General features: G+C 41.5%; 2 protein-coding genes and 3 long non-coding RNA genes across 7 annotated transcripts in view; 2 read left to right on the top strand and 3 right to left on the bottom strand.

The window, feature by feature from the left end:
• Positions 1-22,839, top strand: part of LOC148652257 (uncharacterized) — a 75,753-nt gene that overhangs the window by 46,291 nt on the left and 6,623 nt on the right. The window lies entirely within an intron of this gene.
• Positions 1,059-10,650, bottom strand: LOC148652260 (fibrous sheath-interacting protein 2-like). Its single transcript, XM_088597591.1, has 6 exons — positions 10,537-10,650; positions 9,780-9,941; positions 9,333-9,422; positions 2,468-2,607; positions 2,043-2,130; positions 1,059-1,181 (listed from the first exon to the last, which is right to left on the bottom strand). Exons 1-6 carry the CDS (start codon positions 10,648-10,650, stop codon positions 1,059-1,061), a joined length of 717 nt encoding a protein of 238 aa, XP_088453717.1.
• Positions 16,662-17,097, bottom strand: LOC148652259 (uncharacterized). Its single transcript, XR_015925062.1, has 2 exons — positions 16,844-17,097; positions 16,662-16,766 (listed from the first exon to the last, which is right to left on the bottom strand). It is a non-coding gene; the product is annotated as an uncharacterized LOC148652259 (long non-coding RNA).
• LOC148652254 (uncharacterized) overlaps positions 17,199-22,839 on the bottom strand; it is a 58,029-nt gene continuing 52,388 nt past the window's right edge. Inside the window, exon 6 of the mRNA XM_088597541.1 lies at positions 17,199-17,589. The gene's annotated coding sequence lies outside the window, so the exon portion shown is untranslated. The remainder of the gene's footprint in view (positions 17,590-22,839) is intronic.
• Positions 17,774-20,408, top strand: LOC148652258 (uncharacterized). 2 transcript variants are annotated; one of them, XR_015925030.1, is made up of 5 exons: positions 17,774-17,823; positions 17,905-18,017; positions 18,264-18,359; positions 19,114-19,286; positions 20,013-20,408. It is a non-coding gene; the product is annotated as an uncharacterized LOC148652258 (long non-coding RNA). The 2 variants fall into 2 exon arrangements; XR_015925029.1 differs by lacking the exon at positions 17,774-17,823 and having other exon boundaries at positions 17,873-18,017.

Raw genomic sequence — 22,839 nt, 5'->3', positions numbered from 1 at the left:
TCAACCTGCATCTTTCCTTCTAGCCAACAAACTAAAACACATTAAATTGTGAACTAAGTCATAGTTGTACCACTGCAAATTATTGGATCTAGAACCTTACCCTGTTTTCCAGACTGAAGAATCTCATTAAAATATTGCCTTTTTATTCTGTCTTGCATTTCTCTTTCAAAATCCTTCCTTTCCTGTAAACTCTCATTTAGCTTTTGCTGCTGGAGAGCAACCTTCCTTTTATAATATTCAAATGCCTGAGAATGACAGAAAACCTTTCACAAGTGGCTATTCTTTAATGAAAAAGGAAAGCCTCTCAACAAAAGATGAAAAGGTCCATCTCATTGTTGAACATCTTGTTGCTAGTAGAAAACTTCCCGTCCATAAGGTCACTACAGGAGACTCCAATCTCATCTCAATCTACAGCACCCTGAAGCTGGGAAGCTGGGTCTGGTCAGAGCTCAGAAGAAGAAAGGCTGGGTCCGACATTACTTGGATGAAATACTCTGTGTGTAGTTCAGAACCTTGCAGGCTGGGTATAAGAGATTGAAGCAGCAATGTCTCTCCTCTAATGCTTAGGTAATGAAGAGGAGAGATCATCAACCACCCTCTTGGATCCTCTTGGGGAGATACCCCTGAGGGATACTTTAGAACAGCCAATTATGCAAAGCAGCATGTCTCTGGGATGTTACTTGGAATTAAAACCCACAACACGCAGAATAAATGCCACACAGGGAGGTGCCCAAGGCTGGAGATAAACCATGGGCTTTGGAGATGCAGTGCTATAACCATGAATTGGAGGCACCAAACACTACCAGAATATGGTGTTTTGGCACCTCTGTAGCATATCTTGGCATAACCACCCTAGAGTAGATGCACAATATAAGAGGTGCCAACATACCATGCTCATTGTGGTCACCGAGGATCCAAAAGGTATTAGTTTAGGTTATTAATTTAAACCTATAGGTGCTCATCTTGGAAATACAACAAAATATAGCTGCAAGGTCAGTGTCAAGTCCGGAATTTGCATGAAGAAAAGTTCACCTTAAGAGGATGAATCCAAACATTCATTACTCCAGTACCTTTTTGTGCCTTCTAGCTCTGGTCTGTTTCTTCAGCTGGGCCTGTCGCACCTCCCTCCGGGCATCTTCCTCTATCCTCATCTGTAAAGCCCTCTCTCTGATTTTCCACATCTGTAGAGCCATCAGTGAAAAGGCAAAGCCGATGAGAAACATCAGAAAGCTAGATTGTGTTGAGCACAGAACAGCTACGCTACTAGACATTTATATTTATATATGTCACCTGCTTATAGGTGGTACTGTACAGTAAATATTGAGGAATCTGTTAGATCATGTGGAGCTGAATCTCTCCCCTTTTTACAATCTAGCAAATGAGGCCTTTGGGCATTTTTCAGCATATTAGGAGCATTCAGCAGCTGAATGTGGTCTGGGAAGCCCAAAGACAAAATAACTGGGAAAATAACATACCATACAGCAATGTACAGTGAGAATGTGAAAAAAAAAAACAAGAAACATGATTAAGCTGATGTAGAAAACCGATGAGGCTATATACTGTATATTGATAATGCTGGTGATTTGAAAGCTGATAAATCAATGAGAGGGGTGAATAAACTTTGTGTTTCAAAAGTGAGTTAAGCTACAGTGTGGAATGTAAGATTCATAAAAGCGTATGAAAAGTGTCTGAAGTCTAAGTGTGACGATACAGTAATCTGCAGAAATCTGTTCGGCTGGAAGAGGCATATACAGTATAAGGTGAGATAAATTTTTTAATGAGCATTTTGTAACATTAATGCTTAATTACTTGTCAGAAACACAACATCTTTTAAAACAGTTATGCTAGAGATCCTGTTATCTTTTGGTTGCTCCCCAATCAAGCTGTATTTACAGAGGTGTCACAGGGTCACTTGCCAGAGTGGATATAAATGTCTCTTATCAGTTTAAGATGCAGAAGGAAACCAGCTATTAAAGATCTCCCATCCAGGTGATGACCAGGAGCAGCCTTGGGTCAAAATAAATCAAACTGTATTCTCATACCTCATCCTGTCTGCTGTACTGCAGACCTTTCATACGCTGTATTTCACCACTGCATATCTCCTCTGTTTTCGGAGCTCCTGCCTGGTGCCTTCATAAACAACAACAGCAAAGAAAGCTTAATCCACAAGGCAATGTCAGACAGCAGCAGAGGAATTTGTGAATGTGGTATTTCCGTAGAGCAAATGTTCATCTTTTGGAAAACTTTGACTCAGTCAAAACTTCCACTTGCTTGCACAATTAATTAACTTAAGGCAAACCTTTACTTACAGTTGTATTCTTGACATCTAATGTTTAAACATAACAGTAAAATATTTACACATATTTACAGCGAAACAAAAAAAAAATGTGATACAAATACAACAAATCAGGAATCCAAAAGGCAGGAACTTGCTGTTAAAGAGTGAGGAGCTCCCGTATGTTATTACCTGTCTCTGTTAGCCATAAACTGGTCTGAAATATTCTTGGATCCTTCCTCAAGGAGCCATTCCCTCACATCGGTGAAGCTGATATCCCTGGGAATCTCGTTCTGCTCCTGGAGCTCCAAGAAATTCTTCACTATTGTTTTCTGAAAGCCAGCACAGCCTTTTAATAGAGTGCCACACTCCCTTCATTGCAAGGTTCTCCTAAGCACTATTATAGCCGAGTGTGCACTTCAAAACCAACACTGACTTTTTCCATTAGATTTTTAATTTGAACTCACACCGATAGAATGTGTTTGTATATGTATAAGAGTGAAGGCTGAGCTAGTGTAGTTTGTTGATCTAAACATTTCAATTTAAGATGTACATCTTGGATACAGTGGTTAACCTTGTTATCTCGCAACACTGGTGCCAGGGGCTCTATTCTGAGCCTGAGGTGATTTGTCTGTGTGGAGTTTGTATGGTCTCCCCATATTCACATGGGTTTTTCACGGTTTGCTCTGGTTTGCTCCCACAGTCCAAAGCCATACTATACTGGTAGAAAAAAAGGTTTCTAGGAAAATTGGTTCTAGAGTGAATTTGTGTCTGTGTGTGTCTTGCAATGGACTAAATTCTGGTCAAGGGTGTATATCGCCTTAAGCCCGTTGCTTTCTGGGATAGGCCCCGGCTCCCTGCAGCCCTTAGATGAGGCGGTTAGATTAGATGACGTGGATGGAAAGGGATGGATGGAAGTTCAAGTCATTTTTCAGCCTTGTCTGGCAAAGAAGACTTATAAATTCTGTTTTGGACTACACACAAAAGCTGCCTGTATTAACACGTGTTTGGAAAAATACATTTGTTTGCACTGAAAATGGATTAAAGTCTACAGAGCAGTACAGATAAGCAGTGAATGCTCCGATTCGGGTGGTACAATTAGTGGTTTACCACAAAGAAAAACATCCAGATATATTGCCCAGCCTCAATGAATAAAAAAACTATCTTTTTTTAACTCTGTTATCGTGAACAGAGAAGACTACAAGGCGACCTGTTTCAAATATTCAAAATCCTCACAGTCAAGTCTGCTTGTTGAACACTGACTTCTTTCAAGAAACAGCTGGATGAGACTCACAGACCAATTAACAAGTAATTACCAAACAGGCTTAAGAGCTTCCTCTCATTCGTAACTTTTCTTATGATATGAAACCCATATCCTGCATGCAGAAAGGACTATATGGGCTATAAACAACACAAAGTAGCATGAAAAGATGTACAGTATGGCTGAACTAACAAGAAGAAGCTAAAATAGGCTAGAGCAGTGACAAACATAAGCAACAACATCATCAGCGTCAAAACACTAAAACAGAAATGAGATTCATAGAAATTAGAGAAGAAACTGAAAGAAAACATTGAAATTGATCCTTAGAATACAAACACAGTCAAGGTAGAGACTTCCTTGAAGATGACATGATGACAGCAGTATATTCAAAAGTGCATAATGGAGAGATCTTATGTGTTACGAGTTCGGTAATAGGGACCGAACTAGTGAGTGAACCCACTTGCAGGAGCGAACAAAGCCAAGTCGTAAACCAAAAGCAAACCGTAATCGTAGGAACGAGCCGAGAGTCCAGGGGGAGCAAGATATCCGAAAGGGAACGTGTACCGAAGCCGAAGTGTGATCCGAAGTCGTAGTCCGTAGAGCAATCCGAGAATCCAGAGGTAGCCAGTAATCCAAGACAGAGCGAAAGTACCAATCCAAGTCGAGATCCGAAAAGCCGAAGTCCAAAGGGAAAAACCGTAAGCCGAAATCCAAGACAAACACAGAGTAGAAGAAACGCAACCAGGAAGCTCGATAGGGAAAACCAATACTGAGCAACGAGGTAGGGAAGGACAGGTGTTTAAGTAGGATGAGACGGGAGTGTGGTGGTGAATGGGAAAACTGATAGGTGAACTGATGGATAGGGGCTACACCTACTTCTGCCTCCTCCGTTGCCGAGAGGCAGGGATCGTAACATTACTCCCCCCTCTACGGGCGGCTCCTGACGCCCTAACGGGACGATCCGGAAGTTAAGGTGGAAGTCTTTGATGAGATTGGGGTCCAGAATATCCTTCTCCGAAACCCACGAGCGCTCCTCCGGACCGTAGCCTTCCCAGTCGACGAGATATTGTAGGGCTCCACGAGACCATCGGGAATCCAGGATTTTATTGACCGTGTAAGCAGGGAGTCCATCAATCACTCGAGGCGGTGGGGGTTTTTGTTGTGGTTTAGACAGGGTGGATCTGTGAAAGGGTTTAAGGAGGGAAACATGGAAAGTAGGATGGATTAGGGTAGGAGGCAAGGCCAGTCTGTAAATTACAGGGGTAATCTGGGCGAGGACACGAAAAGGACCAATGTACCTGGGAGCAAGCTTGCCAGAAGGTTGCTTAAGAGGAAGGTTACGAGTGGATAACCAAACAAACTGACCGCGTCGAAGTCTGGGTGGGATCCGACGGCGCCGATCAGTTACCTTCTTCTGCTGAGCTGAGGTGCGAAGAAGGGTGGCTTTGGCCTTCCTCCAGAAGGTCTTCAGGTTAGAGATATAGTCCTGAACCGAAGGGACCTCTGTGTTGGGGTGGGAGTCAGGGATCAGAGGAGGCTGATAACCTAAGGCACACTTAAAGGGAGACATGCCAGTAGAAGTAGTATACAATGAGTTGTGTGCATACTCAGCCCATGGGAGCAAGGACACCCAATTATCATGGGTAGAGGAGATATAAGTTCGTAAATGGGTCAGCAGTTCCTGATTTATGCGTTCTGTCTGACCGTTGGCCTGAGGGTGGTAAGCCGAGGTAAGTGAGACTGAGGCGCCCAGTGACTTACAGAAGGCCCTCCAAAACCGGGAGACAAACTGAGGGCCCCTATCTGAAACAATATCCTTAGGGATGCCATGCAATCGGAAGATATGCTGTACAAACAATTCTGCTAGTTCTCGAGCTGTAGGTAAAGATGGTAGGGGAATAAAATGAGCAGATTTGGAGAAACGGTCTACTACTACCATAATAGTTGTGTGTCCATGGCTGGGTGGAAGGTCAGTAACAAAATCTACTGAGAGGTGGGTCCAAGGACGATCCGGGATGGGTAAGGGTTGAAGTAGACCCGCTGCCTTCATTCGGGAAGACTTCATTTGGGAACAGATAGCGCAGGCCTGGACATACTCCTTGGTATCCTTAGCCATAGTTGGCCACCAGAAGTCTCTGGAGATGAAATCCAAGGTACGGTGGACTCCAGGGTGTCCAGCGAAGCGGGAGTCATGACCCCATTGTAAAACTGCCGATCGGACGGGATGAGAGACAAATAACTTGTCCTGAGGACACTGAGGAGGTACCGTCTGCCCAACCAAGGCTCGTCGGACAATCACCTCAATGTCCCATCTTACCGCAGCCAGGAACTTACCAGATGGAATGATGGGTTCTAGGGTCAATTCGGCCTCAGGGGGGTCATGGATCCGCGAGAGGGCGTCTGCTTTGACGTTCTTAGAACCTGGAGTATAGGTGATCAAAAAATTAAACCTGGAAAAAAAAAGGGACCACCTAGCCTGGCGAGGACAAAAACGTTTGGCCGACTGCAGGTACTCCAGGTTTTTGTGATCTGTGTAAATCAAAAAAGGGTGATGAGCACCCTCTAACCAGTGCCTCCATTCCTCCAATGCCAGCTTAATGGCCAAGAGCTCACGGTTACCCACATCATAGTTCATTTGGGCAGGGGATAACTTCTTGGAGAAGAAGGCGCAGGGGTGAAGAATCTGTTTTTCTCCATGACGCTGAGAGAGAACAGCCCCCACACAATGGCCAGAGGCATCCACTTCGACTACAAAAGGCAAAGTTGGATCAGGGTGTTTTAGGATGGGGGCTGTTGTGAACAGGTGTTTCAGACGCTGAAATGCTTCTTCGGCTTGAGGGGTCCATTTGCCTTGTCTTGGTCCTTTACGGGTCAAGGAGGTTATGGGAGTGACCACCGAGCTGAAGTTTCGAATAAACTTCCTGTAAAAATTAGCAAAGCCGTGAAATCGTTGAATGTGTTTGAGGTTCTTGGGTGTGGGCCAATCAGTAATCTCCGAGACTTTACTCGAATCCATTTCCACACCCTCTGGAGAGATGACATAACCTAAAAAATGAATCCTTGAAGCATGGAAGGTACACTTCTCCAGTTTGACATATAGTTTATTCTTGATGAGCCGGGAGAGTACTTCTCTGACGTGGAGAACATGATCCTGGAAGGAATCAGAAAAAATTAGAATGTCATCTAGATAGACCAAGACAAATCTTTGTAGTAGATCACGAAAGATGTCATTAATAAAAGACTGAAACACCGCTGGGGCATTAACCAAACCAAAGGGCATGACCAAATATTCGTAATGTCCATGGGTAGTCATAAAGGCCGTCTTCCACTCATCCCCTTCCCGAATGCGGATTAGATTATAGGCCTCTCGTAAATCCAGTTTGGTGAAGACTTTGGCTCCATGCACCGACTCAAGTGCTGCTGGAATTAGAGGCAAAGGGTACCGATTCTTGATTGTGATCTCATTGAGACCACGATAGTCGATGCAGGGACGAAGCCCACCATCCTTCTTTTCCACGAAAAAAAAACTGGCACATGCTGGTGAAGTGGATGGACGTATAAGTCCAGCTTTCAGAGAATCCTGTATGTAGACTTTCAGGGCCTGAGACTCAGAACTGGAGAGCGGAAAAATACGACCTTTAGGAGGGATAGTACCTGGCAGAAGGTCAATGGCACAATCATAAGGTCGATGAGGTGGGAGGGTCAAGGCCTCCTGCTCATTAAAGGCTTCCTGTAGATCGGAATATTGAGGGGGTATGGTAGGAACCCCTGAAGGGGATGCCGCCGTGAGTGCAATTCGTACTGGTAGACGACAGCAGTCTTTAATACATCTGGGTCCCCAAGCTAAAATTTCTTTTCGGGACCAAGAAATGTTAGGGTCATGCTGTTGTAGCCAAGGAAAGCCCAACACCAGAGGATGTGTTGGGGTCTCAAGGAGATAAAACCAGATGTCTTCCACATGGGTGGCGCCAATCTGCAAATTTATAATTTCAGTTTGCCATCTAATGAGTCCTGGAGATACGGGGGAGCCGTCGATCGATTGAACACGAAGTGGTGTAGTCACCGGGGTCAAGGGTAATTTCCACGTTTGAGCGATGGAGGCATCAATAAAGTTTCCTGCCGCCCCTGAGTCTATAAAAGCTAGAAGAGGTCTCCTTTCATTACCCCAGAATAGTGTAGAACGAATAAAAAATCCAGAGGAAAACTGAGGGGATTGAGAAATCTCACTCACCTTAGGAACTTGAGAAGGTGGGCTGCGCCTCAAGGACGAGTATGAGGCAGGGCAGGCCGCTTTAAAGTGTCCTAATTTCCCACAGTACATGCAGCGACCCTCTCGTTTGGCGCCTCTCTCGTTCTTCAGGGGTTAACTGGGTTCGGGCTACTTCCCTAGGTTGATCTGAGTCGAAAGATCTGATAGAAGAAAGCCGAGGAGCCTTTAATATTGAGGTCCGAGATCTTTCAGCACTCCTTTGACGAATTCTGATATCCAATTCCAATACTCGTGAAATTACTTCTTCCAAGGTACTGCCCAATTGCGGCATATTTACCAGATGATCCTTTATTTCTTCACTGAGTCCTTGACGGAAAAAAAAAAATTAGGACCTCGTTGTTCCAGTGAGTCTCCGCTGCTGCTACTTGAAAATCTATAGGATAGTCTTGTACAGCCCGGCAGCCCTGGCGGATGGAGGAGAGGCGGAAGGCAGAGTCTTGACCAACTACAGGATAACAAAAAACCCCCTTAAATTTTCCTAAAAAGAGATCATAATCCTGAATTTCAGGAGCCTTGTGATCAAGCAGAGCAGTAGCCCATTCCAAAGCGCGGCCGGTTAGCAGTGAAACTATGAAGGCGATCTTGTCCTGAGGAGAAAAAAAGGTTTCCGGATGGAGCCTGAAAACCAGCGCACACTGTGCTAAGAAGCCCCGACATTTCGTAGGGTTGCCGTCAAACCTGTCAGGTGGAGTTAGTGGAAGAGGCCGAGGGGCAGGTGTAGCAGCTGGCGGGGGTGGAGCCGAAGCGGCAGCCCCAGCGTTGCTTCCTAGATTGCCGATGGGCGGCATTGCAGACAGGTGCGCAGAGATCTGTTGGACAGAAGCCTGGAGCTGGAGTAAGGCTTGTCCGTGCTGATCCAAAGCCGTGCGAATCTCCTGTTGCTCCGCTGGGTCCATGTTAAATGGCTCAGTATTCTGTTACGAGTTCGGTAATAGGGACCGAACTAGTGAGTGAACCCACTTGCAGGAGCGAACAAAGCCAAGTCGTAAACCAAAAGCAAACCGTAATCGTAGGAACGAGCCGAGAGTCCAGGGGGAGCAAGATATCCGAAAGGGAACGTGTACCGAAGCCGGAGTGTGATCCGAAGTTGTAGTCCGTAGACCAATCCGAGAATCCAGAGGTAGCCAGTAATCCAAGACAGAGCAAAAGTACCAATCCAAGTCGAGATCCGAAAAGCCGAAGTCCAAAGGGAAAAACCGTAAGCCGAAATCCAAGACAAACACAGAGTAGAAGAAGCGCAACCAGGAAGCTCGATAGGGAAAACCAATACTGAGCAACGAGGTAGGGAAGGACAGGTGTTTAAGTAGGATGAGACGGGGGTGTGGTGGTGAATGGGAAAACTGATAGGTGAACTGATGGATAGGGGCTACACCTACTTCTGCCTCCTCCGTTGCCGAGAGGCAGGGATCGTAACATTATGGAAGCCTTCATCCAGAAACGTTACTGATTGCGGGCTGGATAAAGGCAGACGTCTATGATGAAGAGTCAGAATCAGATGGACGGTTGTTTAAAAACATCACACTTACCTGTTTAGTCACATAATTTTTGTCATACTGCAACTTCACATTGCTAAGGTAGTTATGATATTGATTGTATTCTTTCAAAGAGCAGAAGACCTGAAAACAGACAAAACATGTTTCAAGTACTGTCTAGGAGGTTAAATGTTTTTATTTTTATTTTACAAATCTAGAGCACAGTCAAGTACTCTGTGTTTGAATATTTATTGAGCATAAGGACTTTAGCACAAACCATAGGCCTGCTTTGATTACATCTACTATTACATGCTTTGATTACAACCAAAGGCCTGCCCACCGAATACATCTATGCTGGAGTGCAGACATGAGTTAAATCACGCTACTGGAAACTATTACAGCTAAATGAGCTAGAACCTGGTCTATTTTTTTTGACAACACCTCACTCCTTCACCGTACCAAAAAAGCCTCATTCTTTGCACAAACTCCAAACAGCCTTACTTTCTTCTGCTCATTGATTAAGCCTCTGTTCAGCAGAGACTCCTGCATGCCCTTGCGATGGTAATAGGTGCGCAGGTGGGGGTCATGGAGGCTGTTGTACTTCGAATCCAAAAGGAAACCACGGGGATCAGTCAGAGTGAAGTCAGGAGATGGCTGGTGCAGCTGAAATAGAAGGTAAGTATTTTATTAAAACATGATATGTATAGGTAAACACAGATATGTATCCCCCTATGTTTCTGAACATAAAAATGAGAATGTTTTTTTTCTCCCCCCTCCGAAGGCTGTCGCCAGTTTCTTGGAAGACTACTCCAGAATCGCTGTTATCATTTTTTTCTACGTTCTTGAAAATCAAATTCCAATTTCTCAGTCATTGTAGCCAACTAAAAATGACTACATTGCAAAAAGACAGTAAGCACAATAAGCTTTAAGGCATACAGTACAGCTGAATTTCAATAATGTGATCAATATACTGCGTCTAGAAAAATATATAACCTTACTCCTGATGTTATATGCACAAAGATGTCAAGGGAAGACAGTTTGCTTACAGTTTAATCATTACAGCAACCACATTATACTAACACACACAGAAATGTGTTAATGTGTCCCAGGTATCATTTCATATTATACAATTTTACATGTTGGTTTACCCCTAAAAAGAAAGAAAACCATGAATAAACATGTCATTTTTTACAATTTAAATGTTTGGATTTAAATAAGAATAAATGTATTCATGCTTTTCATTTTAGGTTGCACTTACTTTCTCCGAAAGAGCAGTCCTGCAAAATTGAGGTTTAGACCCTGGGATTAACGGCAGTTTAGTGCCGAAGGGTCTCTCCAACAGCTGCTGCTCTCCCTGCAGTGCATACAGCATGGTGTAGCAGCCCTGAAACACAGAACATAGCTATCGTACCTCACAGAACCACAGCCAAAACGCCAGAAAAAAACAAGCAGAGCTGATGGCAGAAATGATTTCATCTGTCACAGAGTGAAATAAAATGGGTGTGGGGGCAACAGCAGGTATCAAGGACAATGTTGACTTTGCATAGAAGTTTGTATAGAATGACCAGTGACTTCAATGAGGGTGGTAATATGTGTCTTTCTTTGTTCTGGGGCTTCCTACTGATCAAAGATGCTATTGCAAACATTGTTAATTACCACACAGTTCAGAGAAGACACATGGAATGTCAAAACTGGCCTAGCCGAGCCTCAGACTGAGGAGGTGGATCTAGAACATAACAATTCTAGAAAATCTAGAATGTTCTAGAGCAATCTTACACCTGGCCATCTGTATATAGCCATTTGATCAATGAGCCCCAAGAAAGGTAGGGGGGCTTTAATAACCCCAGTGACAGAGCACACAAAAACAGAAGAAACAGGAATAACCAATTTGTACCACAGCACCCAGGAGAGGGTTTGGACACCAGGGACTCTCTACAGTGAGCAAGGGAGGAAGGCTTTAGCATTTTCTTCCTCCCCTCTCTACTCAAAAAATTGACTCAGAGACAAATGGGGGGGGCATATTAAAAAACAGACTCAGCCAGGACTGAGGAGGATCCCTAAGACTACACAGAGTTTCTTTGCTATGACAGAAGCAGGCACACCAGGTCTCCAACTGGGGCTGGGTTTGGGAGAATATTTGCAGCTGGACTTTTCCTTTGGAACTCTGGTTTTGGTAACTGGGGTCAAATGGGGCTCTTGAGCTGCTCTGCAATGTGTTCTGTGAGTATGTAAGTACCTCTAGTGGATAAATTGTAATCTGTGTTCTGTGGATTAGGCTATAATAGATACTGGAATTGCAAAGTACTGTAATAAAAATGGAAATGATGTAGGGTGACTGTGTTCTCTGGTCTGTGGATGCACTAGTGGTTCTGGAAGATAAAAAGAACTTGTTGCTGGGGGAAAAGGTCTTTAGAATTGCTAGGTGGCATAATCAGCTACAAAACTAACTTTTAAAAGCAGTCCCTGCATTTAAGGGCCACGGTTCCTGACATATCTTTTTATAGATAGGTAAGAAGAGTTACCCTAGGGTGTTCAGAGGGCTAAAGCAGTTCATAACATTCTTTTTTTTTTCTTCTGCACAAACGAGTTGATTCTAAAGTCTGTTTAGAGTTTTAGATTGGGAAGGCATATTCTCACCCAAGACATTTTAAGACAACAAAAGAAAAGTACAGTACGTATATTCCCATAAAATACAGAACACATAGCTGGAATTTTTAAAATCACGTTCCATTTATTTTACCTTCTAGAGCTTTTAAAACAGTATTAGAAATATTACTACGAGGTGTACGTTTTAACTGTTTTACTAAACCTTACATTTTAAAGCTAAACTAATGCTGATTTTTTTACGATCCACTACCTAAAAGTTCAAATATTTAAAAGTATGGATAATACACTCACAGCTCCAGATCCCGGTTTCTTTCTCTCCATTTTAACCCTGATCTCGTTCCATTAATCCATTAATCAATTAATCTATTTTGAGAAAACAATTCCGTCGTGTTCGTGAGCGTTTAGACTTTATTTTGTATAATTCGGACTTGAGCATAAACCACTGTATAACCAAAATGTTGTCTATGATAACGTCAGATCTGCAAAGCAGTTGCCTTATCTGACGTATCCAGCGTGTACAAGTTAAGTAAAAACGTCATTAAAAGCTGCAGCAGGGAAGCTACAGTATTCGTCCCAGGACGGACTTGTTTTTTTATATATATTTATAATTAGGTTTTAATTAGAAAATCCAGACAAAAAGGCGATGTCCGATTTAAAGTTTAATTTGAATGTCACCATTCTAACTCAAAGCCTTCACGGTATCAAACCTGTGTGGTCACACGTCCCAAACAGTCTGGCTCTGCCAGTGGAGCCTAGAGACCCCAAAAATATAACACACGGTTTGCCTTTTAATAATTTACACCTATAATAATAATAATAATAATAATAATAATAATAATAATAATAATACAAAGTAATAAACACTTGTTTGAAAAGCGCGGACTGATTAGTCATTTGTACAGAGCAACAGTTTTTGTACTGTGTTGTTCTGTACAAATGACAGTGGCCACAGTACATACGGAAATCTCCAACTGTACTATATTTAAAAACTATATCTTTTTTCTGTATATCAAGACCTAGTTTTCAGTGACTACTGCGATGTGCCCTTCCATTTCCTAACTTTGTTATAGAAAGCAAGTGGAGCTGCTGAAGAAAATATCCTAAAAATAACTACTTTTTGTAGTGTTCGTAATGTGACGAGGGGTCCGGTTCACCTTCAGACTTAATTTCCTATAGAAGTATATTGTATATACAGTAGGTTTTATAGTCTCATAAACCCTTTTTTTAAAGCGTTTTATAATGCTACTCTTGCACTCTGCTGTCTCCTAGTTCCTTTCAGTTGGGCTTCACCGGTGAAATAAGGATGAAAACATCCTCTCTCTGCCCAGTCTTGCTTTTTGGCGGTTTATGTGTCTGTATGTGTCTTTTCTAGATATGTCTAAAATGACACCTAATATGCAGGAAGAAGCTGTTAAATTGGTAAGATGGTATCTGTAGCTGGGTAGCTGCAGAAAGGGATTGAAAACGTACAGACATCATTTTGGGTGCGACGGTAGGATGACGTCACAGCGGAACGGCCATTTCACGAGGTTCTTAATTCCTCAGTCTCGAGATGCGTTCTGGTTGTTTTCGGTTTGGCTGAAGGTATTTGTACGGTAGCAATGCCGTGCTTTAAATTTCATACTTGGTTATTTAAGATCCTCGTTTATATGAATACACTATATTTATGGTATATAAATTAGTTATTTCTGGATAATCACTTCAGGAGCTCACTTTATCCCCTGAACAGTAGTCACTGTAAATATAATTTGTCTTTTATTTCCCAAAACAATTCAATATTTCCCACTGTACTGCATACAGTATTTAGCTTTAAGTTTTTCCTTAAAATAATTGGTAAAGAAATTTCTCACTTTTCAACCACTTTTCATCTGTAGCTCCGAGGAACTGCTGGTATAATGGTGAACAATGCGTGACGGACTTTGGGATCCTTTGGGATGGAAAAGAAGTGTAGAAATGCAATTTTAATCATGGTAAATTATGGTATTGTAGCCATTTATAGTTATACAGGTGTTGTCCTCAATATTCTCAGTCACAGCAGCATGACACATGGAATATTATCCATCCATTGTCTAATCACTTGATCCAATTCAATGCTGTGGAGACGGGCTCTGCAATTACCAGAGGTCAGTTTCTTCATTTCTGTTGCAGTGTGAGAGCAAAGAAAATTACAGTCATCAACAATTATACTGCTTATCTGTTTAGTTGCAAGAGGATTATCCTTACTTTTGGACAGAATCTGCATTCGGATTTGTGACCCAAAACCGAGGTCCTGACTCTCTCTGGTCATTAAAAATCCCAGGGCGTTTCTCGAAAAGAGTAGGGGTGTAACCCTGGCGTCCTGGCCAAAGTTCCCATTGGCCCTTACCAGTCATGGCCTCCTAATAAATCCCCATCTATGAAATGGCTTCATTACTCTGCTCTCCTCCCCGCTGATGTGTGGTGAGCGTTTTGGCACACTATGGCTGCTGTCGCATCATCCAGGTGTATACTGCACATTGGTGGTGGTGGAGGGGAGTCCCTATTACCTGTAAAGTGCTTTGAGTGGAGTGTCCAGAAAAGCACTATATAAGTGTAAGCAATTATTAATTATTATTATTACTAGCTGACTAGTGACTAGTGACCTTATTTTAGCCTGGAAGAGATACATTATGATCATTTAATACTGGCAAATATTCTTGTAGCACAAGGGAAGCGGTACAAACATTATATTTCCACTAGGGGGAACAGTAGGTTTTTGGACTAAACTGTCCTGCTTTGGCAACACTATATTTATGGTATATAAATTAGTTATTTCTGGATAATCACTTCAGGAGCTCACTTTATCCCCTGAACAGTAGTCACTGTAAATATAATTTTTCTTTTATTTCCCAAAACAATTCAATATTTCCCACTGTACTGCATACAGTATTTAGCCTCTAGAATTTAATTTGCTCAATGTTAGTCTTGAAGCATGTAGTTAGTACTGTGTAGGTACTATCATTTAACAGCATTCATGAGATACATTCAAACAGAATATTAATTCCATATATTCAATTGAATCTTTCAAAGAGAACAACCATTTCCCTGCGAAATTAGGCTTTTCTCTGTCACTTCTCAGGTGGCTCTGACAATCAGCTGCCGTTAAATTGTGGCTGTGGGCATCTGTTTCAATGGAGTTTCTACTCCCTCTTTAAGTGTGATATTAGAAATACATATTTTTTTGCTCAAAAACGTCTTTTTACAAATTAAATATACAGCTATAAACTAATATGATGTTTTGACTGTGAAACCTTCTTAAGGTCTGTGAGACACACCTGAAGAAGGCTTCACAGCCGAAACTTTGTGTTTTCTCTCTTCTCTTTTCAGCATGGGATAAACCTATTGTTCCTTTACAGACTACGCATGCTGACACAGCTACCCATCTGCACTGCTATAAACGAATATAGCATACAATGGCATCTAATTATAACAACTTATACTTAAAGAATCTTTTGTTTTTAATCCACAGCATAATATTACATTATGAAAGACAGTTTCGTGCAGGAAAAAAAGCACCTTTACATTTACCTTTATTTATATAAAAACTAGACTATTGTCTAAAATAGTCTAGAATGGTAAATTGTGCCATGAAAAGTTTCCACTGTCTACATTCCGGGGCACAGTTATATGTGCGTTTATATTTACCTATCGGATTAGCAAAGGTTAAAATGACACAATTGAAACAGGGTGAGGAAATGTGCACACACTCCTCTGGCATACTCGTGAGAGAGTCTTTTCCCACTTGACATGCTTTGAGCTTATAAAGAGAGATTACCCACTGGAGAAGAACACGACTGTGAGTGACATCACTGTGAGGTCATAGGCATTGAGCAGGTCAGAAAATCAAGACTTCAAGGGGAAACTCAATACTACCCAACATTAGAGACATTCCTATTTTTTCAAGTGCCATCTTGATAATGGTTAAAGTTCCTCAGATATTTTTTAACTTCAGCTAGGCGTATGGCCTTTGACTTAAAAATCAGTAAATCATTAAGGAATGCTGGAAGGTTTAATAGAATTAAGATATTCTTACCAGATCGAAACACCAGCATGGCACTGTAACCTTATTCTTTATAAAAATGTGACCATAAACTCTCTCTTTTAAACTGTACAGGCCTATTACAAAGCCAGTCAAAGTGGACAGCTCCACAGAGTAAACAGTCATAAAATCCAATGCTCAAGTTGATCAATAATGTAGTAACTGTACTGTATATGAAGATGTGGTGATTGTTTTTATTTAACCTTAACCACCTGTTCTGAAAAGCATAGGTTGTCTTGTGTTTTGGAATACGTAGTCTGTGGTGTTATTGATTTAGCTAGTAAAAATATATATTTAATATTCATCCATTGCGTGGTTTCTGTGTAAAGTGCTGTCAGCATTACACTATTAATTTATTACAAAACTGCTGTGAAAACAAACGAAATGATTATGTTTAAGAGACACTGGAGATCACTTGGATTTGCCATATTTTGAGAAAAGTGTAGCGTTGAAAGCTAATACACACGTGTAGTTGGATATACCTAACCATGGGTGTATACTGTTAACTCCAAGGAGTCGGATTTGAGTCATAAAATCAAAATACAGCATAACCATTCCATTATTAAACTGCGCGATGTCAGTACTCCTGATAAACAAACCCTTTAGCCGCATCCACAGAAACAGAAGTCGCAGATATGTGCCGAACAGGAATACTAGTATCAATATAATGTGCTTGATACGAACTGCCTAATGGGGCCACAGGAATAATTGAAGGCAGGTCAGATCCAGCACTTTTATTACAAACAAGCCTTTAAAGAAACACAAACAGAATGTACTTTTATGATTTGAAATAATTGTATATCGCCTCAGCAAAAATAATTTGACTTTTTTCCCCCCCTCCACTTTAGGCTTTGACTGTATAGGTTCAAAGTTGTTTCCTGACTTTTGGATCTTAAGCAACAGTGAGGGTCATATATTCAGTACTTCATTTAAAAAATGTTTTTTTAGATGCATGACTTTCTCATGATAAATATCCTTTCTAAATACATTTCACTTTTGCTATTAAGGTCAGTACTGAATAGTTTAAGAACAAGTAAAGGTTTATTCCATGCTGAAAAGAGAAGAAAAGAAACAAGAACTGACACCTGAAGAAGACTCTACAGCTGAAACATTGAGTTTCTTTTCTTCTCTTTTCAGCATGGAATAAACCTTTACTTGTTCCTCTGCAGCCTATGCGTGTTGACGCACTACCTACTTGAGCAACTGCAGAGTTTTCTTACATATTACTTACCACCATTTGCTTTGACTAGGAAAAACTATGCAGTATCTTTTGAAAAACAGCCCTTTGTCTATTTGTGCCAGCCACGTGTTACTGGCAGTCCTCAAATGTGTCAACTACTGTGAGGAAGGCCTTCCACACTCCAGGCCTGCTTGTGCACACAGCCCCGCCTCCTCTTCTCGTTTGACCGATCTCTCGGTTCGTGTCCGCGATGCAGGTCCAGTGCTGACCCCCACCCTTCGTCACACACCACTTGGAGTGCTCCACCATGATGCTGAAAGGCCTGGCCTCTGGCAGCTGCATAGTCTTCACGTTGTACACCTTGTGCGCCACAGAGCAATTTGACGGCAGAGGCTGATGAAGCTTCCCCCAGCTTTTGGCAAAGAAGTCGTCTCCTAAATAGTTAACCAGCAAACCTGAATAGAGATCTGAAATGGAACAGTGTCACAGGTTCCATGTTAGAATCTGTCCCAGGCACACTTTCTACCCAACCAAAAACAGGAAGTGCACTACAGTAGCTACCAAAACGTCAAACTGAAACTGAGAACAAGTGAATGTGTATTTCTCCCCCCTCTCAGGGGTGGATGCAATAAGAGGTTCCCTTTAATGAAATCATGGCATCAGTTTAGCATTCCTCACAGAGCAGTAACACTGAAACACAGGTAAAACATGAGGTTTTCTCTGCAAACATGTGGCTCAACAAGGTAAAAAAGTATTGATTTCTTGCCTCTTTCTCTTCACAGACTGTAGTCTTGAGTTTACTGATGCGGTCCATTGGGAACAAGAACACTATTTTACTTGGCCTGGGCTTCCAGATTCTGCAACTTGCTTGGTACGGCTTTGGATCAGAACCCTGGTATGTGCCTTGTATTCTGTAGGAGTAGAAAACCCAGGAGCTTTTCCTAACAGACACTGTAGGTCACAGATCATCAAACATAATTTGTGAACCTTTAATATCAGTCCTATTCTGAGTTATTTAAAATTATTAAGCAGGTACTGTCACTATTAAACCAAACATTTAATCTTATAAACCTGAAATACAGTCGCTGTTTTATGCATATTTCTAGTTTGATACTAGTTTTCCTTCTTGGTTTCTCCTCAGGATGATGTGGGCTGCTGGTGCAGTTGCAGCTATGCAGCTATACCTTCCCAGCAGTCAGTGCTCTTGTATCCAGGACAGCTGAAGCAGACCAGCAAGGTACCCAGGGCAAGAAAAAAGTCGCTTTGTACAGAAACTCAGCTGTTGGTTTCTGTCATCCATCTGAAAATGAAAGCACTATGTATTTCTTGTACTTGTAATCTTGCAACTTCTCTGTTATGCCACAAAGCTTTGTCGTGAAGTCAGACAGATCTATTCTTTCACCCATTTGGTTTGACAGTTCTGTTTGAAAAGCTCATAAATATCCAATGCTCCATCCACTAAGAGAGAGCTCAGTAGTCTTAAGTGTAATGGCTAGATTAGAGGGCATCCAGTATGTTTCTTGATTGTCAAAAGATTGGCCTGTGAAACTAATTAAATTAGCTTAAGCTAGTAATTAGTTGTTAATACAGTAACTAGGAGTTTTAGGGATCTAAAACCCAGAAATCTTTTTGGCCTTGAGAGCTGGAGCAGAAGATCTTGTCTTGATCGTTGCACTAGCTAATCTAATGTTTGTGCTGTGCTTGTGCGTTCTTAGCTCTCCCTGCTCATTAGAACTGGCGAGACAGTGAAGAGAAGCACAACATGTTTGCAGTCAGTCAGTGAGGTTAGGTGCAGTTTTAGTCAGGGGGCTGTTCCATGTCTTGTCCTGTGCTAAATGCCAGCATTGGGGGTTAAGACTTTTTAAAATAAACTAAAATGTACCCTACATGTTTGTCCTGTACGTATCTTCATGTGATCCTGCTAGATTTCTGCTTACCTAAGTCTTCTTGTGAATGGTGTGTGGAAGGCTGACGGTCTCGTTCTCTTATAGGTGTGGTTCAGGGGATGATCACTGGGATTCGAGGGCTGTGTAATGGCCTGGGACCGGCGCTGTACGGGTTAATTTTCTACATATTCCATGTGGAGCTTAATGAACTCCCAGTGAGTAACAGTGGCCTAGGAGCTGAGTCTGAATCATCACATCACTCTCAACACAATCATCAGGTAACGTACAGTGTCCAGCTTCATGGAATTGTCATTGAAACTCGTCATTGAAATTGTCAGTCTCTCAGAATTATGCTCTGGAATGTGAAATGTAGTCAAAATGGTATGAGATGGTGAAACAAATATGAAACCAGACAGGTAGGATTTTGATGTTCAGTTTCTATGTAACCATAGAACTTGTCTCTATCTTATAAAAGGGAATATCATTCTTCGCAGGACATGTTACCTGTCATGCCAGTATCCCAGAGGAGTCTTTCATGACTTGCAGTACATTGTAAGAATGGTTAGGTTAACACACTTGGATGCAGATTTTGCTGTTGATCTTCAGATACTTTTAGTGAGGCACTAACATTTTTTTGCAGTTGATGTTGGCCAACTAATAGCTGGTATCAGGAGTTATAAATGTGATGTCTGTGGAGTGTATGGGTACAGGTCACACTCTCATGGTCCCCCTGTGCAGTCTTACCTAAACTGTGGTCAAGTGAGTAGCTGCGTTGGTATGTGTTAGCTGCAAGGAGACATGTATTGGTTAATCCCAGCCTGAAAAACAGGGGTAAATCCAACATTTCAGCTGCTTAGACGTCATCAGGGGATATTGCATTTCACATAGCACATTGAATGTCTCAAGATTAAGATATATAATACCCCTAAAAATCCTGGGTTTGGCGGGCTTCATTCTGCACTTTTTAATTACCGTCCCTTTGTGATTTATTTCTGTCCACGCAGAGTTCAATAATCCCTGGTCCTCCGTTCCTGTTTGGGGCATGTGCTGTGCTGCTCGCCCTGCTGGTGGCGCTGTTCATCCCTGAGCACACTAACATGGCCCCGCGGAGCAGCACCTGGAAGAAGCATCTGTCAGCCCACAGCCACCCCCACAGCCCCCAGGCACCTGGGGAGGCCAAGGAGCCACTCTTACAAGACAGCAACGTATGACCGCTGTTGCTTCTCAGGCGGTTTCTAGATACATCATTCTGCCATTTTTTATTTATTTATGGAGATGCCAGGTAATGGAAATTCAACACGAGTGTTAAGAGTACCATTTTGTAATATATTTAAAAATTGTCCAAAGGCACTATTGCAATAGCTCTATTTATTGAATTCAATATAGTTAGAGAGGATTTTTTATACATTAAATATATTTATACATAAATTCTACATCGGCATGGCTTACCCAGGGACTTGTGCCTTGTAGAACTGGAATGTTACTGAAGACAGTGTGTTTGTCAGTCATCCTGCTTTGAAGAGGTGTGATAATATGGGTTGAAGTGCAATCGGTTCACTAGAGAACACTCAGCCCATTAAGAGCTTTACCTCTTTTTCTCTTTTGACCCAAGACAGACTTTATTAAAAGTCAGAATGATGTACAGAAAAAGTGGTGTGGCCTCTTAAGCTTGTACATGACAAGGCCTTAATAGATGCTCTTGGGTGCCAAAGCAACATGCAGTGGGTCAAGAACAGTTCATTCTTTTGCGGCTTTGTTATCATTGAAAAGTGAAAAGGACTTGGAACTTCGCTTGTTCTACACATCTTCATTTTTCTGTTCATATCAAGCAGTTGCAGCATGCAGTGCTGTCTCAGTTTCTGACTACCTTCCCATTTTCACAGTTTCAGTTGCAAGTAAGCTTCTGCCCACCAAGAGGGTGGGGATTGCTGGGGGCTCATGTAGTTTGTGTCTCAAGAACCTTTATCTGAACATAGAGCTAGGCGTTGTGCAGCATCATGCAACTGTGAAGCTCAAGACAAAGTGCACAGGACCAAAAAATATGCTGTTCAAACTAGGGCATAGTAGTGACAAGATAATGACCTGGTGTGAATATGCCTTTTTTGAACTGTTATATTTATTAGAGGGCCTCAGAATATGAAATGAGTTTTGTGGCCTCAACTTGAAAGACGTGCATTTTTCTAAGTGGCCTTTTTCAGTAAGGATATTCGCAAGAACATGCTAATGTACCAAATAATAGAACATCAGATGTGAAATTCTCTGAAATATTTTTGTGTGCTCAATATATTTGAATGATTCCTTGAAAGATATTACTAGCGTGTAAAATATCGTAAGCTCAAATGTTTTTATTTTCCTTTCCGTTACGTACTGTGGTTATTACACTGCTTCACTGGCATGTTTTTCTTTTAACCTTCAAGAAGATACTGTCATGGACACAGTTCTAAGTGTTGTAAATATAAAAGAGGTAAAGTTCAATAAAGTGGATTATTTTAAATTATGCAAGATGTATTATTTCATCTTAGTACTGTGTAACTCCCTTCCCTTCTTAACTTCAAAACATGCTCTGACTTTAGACATCTCAAAATATGATGCAGGATTCAACATTCGGATAATAACTGCTCCAGCAAGGTCTCCAGCTGTTGATTTAAGAATGCCTGGAAAATCTGTTGCATTGTGGTTCCTGATGACTAGAGTTGTGCACCTCAACCTTTTAAAAGTGTTCATATTTCTGTAATTGAGCCGAATATATAGTAGCTACAGGACTCTCACAACCTTAGTTGGGCTCATCACTACCAGAATGGATACTGTGATGGGCTCAGTGGAGTAGTGGCACCACCCCGCATAGCTTCAGGTCTGTGCAAGAACACTGCCTTGATGAACAGATGAAGAGTGATGTCTGTGAGCGAGGAAGGTTCTCTCAATCTGACCGGCACTCCTTTAGTCCACATCAACAACTGCAACCTGCTGCCTCTTTATGGAGAGTGTTAATATCCTACTATAATGAAAACAGTAATTACAGGTATACAAAATATAAGACATGGCAGACTAAAAGCAAGAGAAATTCAAAGCAGATTTTAATTAGATGGATTAAGCAGTTTGAAAGAGGCAATTTGGTGCTGCTTTTAATTACACTGGTACTGTGTATGATTAAAAAGGTTGTGGCTTTTCACAGTGTTGGATTGGTTTTCCTAGAGTCTCAAACTGCTGCTTTTCCCAGAACATAATCCAAATAGTACAAGAGTTCTTTCCTTCTACTGATATTCAGCAAATATAAAAGCACAGCAATAGCTGACTAAATAGAGTGGTTGTCTTCCCTTGTCCTGGAAGAACCCAAGGTCTTAATCACAGGTTAGCTGAGTTCTGCTGAATTCTATTTTTTTGTGTCATATTTGTAAATTTGCTTTCAACTATTAATACCCAATAAGGAAGCTGTTTAAGCTGTTTAGAAGCTGTATTAATTAGTAGTTAGAAGCTGTATTAATAAATAGTACAGTACTATTAAATTCACATGAAGCTAAAACCATACTGCAATACTTAGAATATCTAAAAACTGCAGGATTCAGAATTCTAAAGCTCAAATTACACAGTGGAGTAAAAAGTTACATTATGTTACTATACCTTAGATTTCACACAATATTAACTTTGCTTGTATTTAACTGCAATGTCCAGCAAAATCAGTCTTGATACAAAAAATGAGTGTAGATGCTGGATGTTTTCAGCGTGGAAAAAATATTTGAATATTAATACTATGATGTGCATATTGGACAATTCTATTTTAGTAGTTAAACCTTTCAGCTTTTTGGAATATTTCATTTTTACGTGTATCGCTTA

Source organism: Lepisosteus platostomus, chromosome 11 (genome assembly GCF_059453375.1).
Source record: "Lepisosteus platostomus isolate fLepPlt1 chromosome 11, fLepPlt1.hap1, whole genome shotgun sequence".
Taxonomy (NCBI): domain Eukaryota; kingdom Metazoa; phylum Chordata; class Actinopteri; order Semionotiformes; family Lepisosteidae; genus Lepisosteus; species Lepisosteus platostomus.
This window is presented reverse-complemented; position numbering and strand designations above follow the sequence as displayed.